The following is a 3,790-nucleotide window of genomic DNA, read 5'->3' as shown; positions in this document are numbered from 1 at the left end:
GGACCGAGGGTGAGTGGAGGAACTGGAGGCTGCTATGACCTTAAGTTCCTGGCGCCTCTCTGGGTTCCCAACCACTTCGATCCTGGAAGAGTGAAGGTGGAGCGGGCAGAGGGCTGGGAGGCGCCCAGGGACACAGATGCTCACGCCCTGGGCCTCCCTGAGCAGGAGCCAGGACCCCGAAACGCCCCGTCCCCGTCTGATGGGCCAGGAGGCAGAGCCGTGGCCGGTGCATGAGGAGGTTCCACAAGGCGTGCCCCCAGGTGAGACGATCAGCACCTGAATTCCTGGAGGATGTCGTTGGGAGACACTGTCCTATCGCAGCGTTAGGCCGGTTCGGCGTGGGGTGGAGGCTGGGTGCCTGGGCTGAAAGGCGTCCTGCCAGCACGGAGCGGGGGCGCGTGTGCTTCTCACTCAGCAGGTGTATGGACCCCTGTGGTTGGCGGGTGCCGTGGGGGGGCCGTCGGGCTCCTGTGGTCCTGGTTAGACAGACAGACGCTCACGCACAGTCATTCATCCATTCCCTGGGCGACGGGTGTTTCAGCGGTTTCCAACTTCTGGAGCTGCTGCATTTCTTTTTTCTTTCTTTCTTTTTTTAAATATATTTTATTGATTTTTTTACAGAGAGGAAGGGAGAGGGATAGAGAGTTAGAAACATCGATGAGAGAGAAACATCGATCAGCTGCCTCCTGCACACCCCCTACTGGGGATGTGCCCGCAACCAAGGTACATGCCCTTGACCGGAATCGAACCCGGGACCCTTCAGTCCGCAGGCCGACGCTCTATCCACTGAGCCAAACCGGTGAGGGCTCTTTTTTCTTTTTCTTCTTTTTTTAAAATATACATTTATTTTATTGACTTCAGAGAGAGGAAGGGAGAGGGAGAGATAGAAACATCAATGAGGAGGATCATTGATTGGCTGCCTCCTGCACACCCCTACTGGGGGTCGAACCCACAACTGGGCATGTGCCCTGACCGGGAATCACGCCGTGACCTCCTGGTTCATGGGCCAATGCTCAACCACTGAGCCACACTGGCCTAGCTTATGCCTTTCTTTACATCTTGGGGGGGGGGGAGGTGGTGCCACAGCGAGGGGCCTCCAAGAAGAGGCTAGCTCTGTCCGCGGGAGGGCTGCGTGTTCCTTCCCAGCGGCAGCTTTTTTGCCGCCGCCACCTGGCCTGGTGGCTCCTGTCGGCCTGTGCCCGACCACTGTTCTTCTTCCAGGACTGGGCGTCTGTGGACATGTCCCCTGAAGGGTCACTCGCTCCTCAGCATCTTCTCTGCCCCAATTTCCTGCGCCCCCCTGGCACCTCCATCTGTGCCTTTCGTACCAACTCCCCTCCCTCTTCTGTTCCTTCTCTGGTTGGGAAACCATACGGTTAAATGGTTTCATCCACTGGAGTCTCAAACCTTTTGAAACTGTCGGTTTAATTGTTCCATCCACAGAGTCACTGATGAACTTCTCCTCCCAGAACAGGGGTTGAGGGACAATTGCATGTTTGTTTGTTTTCAGACTTGGATGCTGGGTTGACAACGGAACTGTCAGCTGCAAAGCAAGACGCCTCTGAGGAGCTATCCCGCCTTGTCCTGGTAGAAGGGTTCCCGGGGGACGGTCTGGGGAGGGATCAGGGTGAAGACGAAGACGCCGCGGGGCTCCGGGAACACAGCCGTGAGAGCCTGCATGGCCGTGGGGTGCGGGCGGCCTGCACACCCGTGAGGACATCTGTTCAGCGGCACCAGCCCGGGAATGGGTTTGGGGAAAACGTAACTCTGAGCCCTGAGCTCCCAGGTCAAGCCGTGACTCCTGGAAGACCAGACTCTCACAGGTGTGGGTCCCAGGGAAAACGTGAGAACCCGGAGTTCAATGTGCAACAGAAAAGCGATGCAGCAGAGAGACCCTCTAGAGGTCAGAAACGTGGCAGGGCCTTTCGTCACAGCTCCACACTCACCCACCCCCGCCCCACGCAGGCCGGGGAGAGACCGCACGACAGCCACCAACGCGGAGAAGGCTTCCAGAGCGCTCCGCGTCCCAAACGCCAGGGCGTCCCTCCTGGCGAGCGGCCCTGTGAGCGCAGGCGGTGTGAAAGGACCTGCAACCACACGGCCCCACTGATCCAGCCTCAGAGAGGTCACACCGGCGAGAAGCCCTACGCACGCAGCCAGCGTGGGAAGGCTTTCGGCCAGAGCCCACCCCTGAGTCAGCAGCGGAGGATCCACAGAGGGGAGAAGCCCTACAGGTGCAAGGAGTGTGGGAAAAGCTTCACCCTCAGCTCCTCACTCAGAAAGCACAAGTGGACACACACGGAAGAGAAGCCCTACGAGTGCAGTCAGTGTGGCAAGGCCTTCCGGCAGAGCACACACCTCCGTCAACATCAGAAGATCCACACCGGGGAGAAGCCCTATAAGTGTGACGGGTGTGGCAGGGCCTTCAGACACAGCTCATCCCTAACCAAACACCAGCTAATCCACACCGGGGAGAAGCCCTATAAGTGTGACGGGTGTGGCAGGGCCTTTCAGACACAGCTCATCCCTAACCAAACACCAGCTAATCCACACCGGGGAGAAGCCCTATGAGTGTAATACATGTGGCAGAGCCTTTAGCCAGCTCGCTCCACTCATTCAGCATCAGAGGATCCACACGGGGGGGAAGCCCTATGAGTGTGACGGGTGTGGCAGGGCCTTCACCCACAACTCATCCCTCACCAAACACCAGCTAATCCACACCGGGGAGAAGCCCTATGAGTGCAGTGACTGTGGCAGGGCCTTCACCCACAGCTCATCTCTAACCCAGCACCAGCTAATCCACACTGGAGAGAAGCCCTATGAGTGTGACGGGTGTGGCAGGGCCTTCAGACACAGCTCATCCCTAACCAAACACCAGCTAATCCACACCGGGGAGAAGCCCTATAAGTGTGACGGGTGTGGCAGGGCCTTCAGACACAGCTCATCTCTAACCCAGCACCAGCGAATCCACACTGGGGAGAAGCCCTATGAGTGCAGTGACTGCGGCAGGGCCTTCACCCACAGCTCATCTCTAACCCAGCACCAGCTAATCCACACCGGGGAGAAGCCCTATGAGTGTAATGCATGTGGCAGAGCCTTTAGCCAGCTCGCTCCACTCATTCAGCATCAGAGGATCCACACGGGGGGGAAGCCCTATGAGTGTCATGAGTGTGGCAGAGCCTTCAGTCATAGCTCCCTCCTCACAGAACACCAGAGGGCCCACACCAAAGAAAAACCCTACACGTGCAACGAATGTGGGAAGTCCTTCAGTCGCAGCTCATCCCTCAGCCAGCACGCGAGGACACACACCGGGGAGAAGCCATATGAATGCCCAGATTGTGGGAAATCCTTCAGGCAGAGCTCCCACCTCACTCGGCACCGGAGAATCCACACGGGAGAAAAGCCATACGAGTGCAAGGACTGTGGGAAGTCCTACACAGACAGCTCCTCCCTGACCAGGCACCAGAGAACTCATACTGGGTCGAGGCACCTACAGGAACTGGGCCATAGGAAGCCTTAAGCCATTGTTCATCCCTTCCTGGACTTGAGCCCGTTTCGTCTCAGGAGCAATGGGACATACACAGGCCTTCACACACGGGTCACTCCTCAGGTCATCCTAACAGCAGGGAAATGTGGAGGTGACCGATGCGGAGGACCTGCGGCCATGAGTACCCACTAACATTACAGAAGAGAGAAGTGGGAAATGTCGTGAGTTTGGACGTGACTTAGGTCCACACGTTCACAAGGTTCCAACTGGTGAAAACCCAACAAGTGCCTTTCATACGTAAGA

At 57.5% G+C, this 3,790-nt stretch overlaps 1 protein-coding gene across 1 annotated transcript in view; it reads left to right on the top strand.

The window, feature by feature from the left end:
- LOC102433632 (zinc finger protein 135-like) overlaps window positions 1–3,782 on the top strand; it is a 16,491-nt gene extending 12,709 nt beyond the window's left edge. Inside the window, exons 5-6 of the mRNA XM_023744701.1 lie at window positions 2,056–2,062; window positions 2,941–3,782. Of these exons, the coding sequence (XP_023600469.1) occupies window positions 2,056–2,062; window positions 2,941–3,520 (587 nt within the window). The 3' untranslated portion in view covers window positions 3,521–3,782. The remainder of the gene's footprint in view (window positions 1–2,055; window positions 2,063–2,940) is intronic.
- The last annotated feature ends 8 nt before the right edge of the window (window positions 3,783–3,790 follow it).

This window comes from Myotis lucifugus, unplaced genomic scaffold (assembly GCF_000147115.1).
Source record: "Myotis lucifugus unplaced genomic scaffold, Myoluc2.0 scaffold_482, whole genome shotgun sequence".
In the NCBI taxonomy this organism is placed as follows: Eukaryota; Metazoa; Chordata; class Mammalia; order Chiroptera; family Vespertilionidae; genus Myotis; species Myotis lucifugus.
The sequence above is the reverse complement of the archived record's forward strand: the minus strand, read 5'-3'. Positions and strand labels throughout refer to the sequence as shown.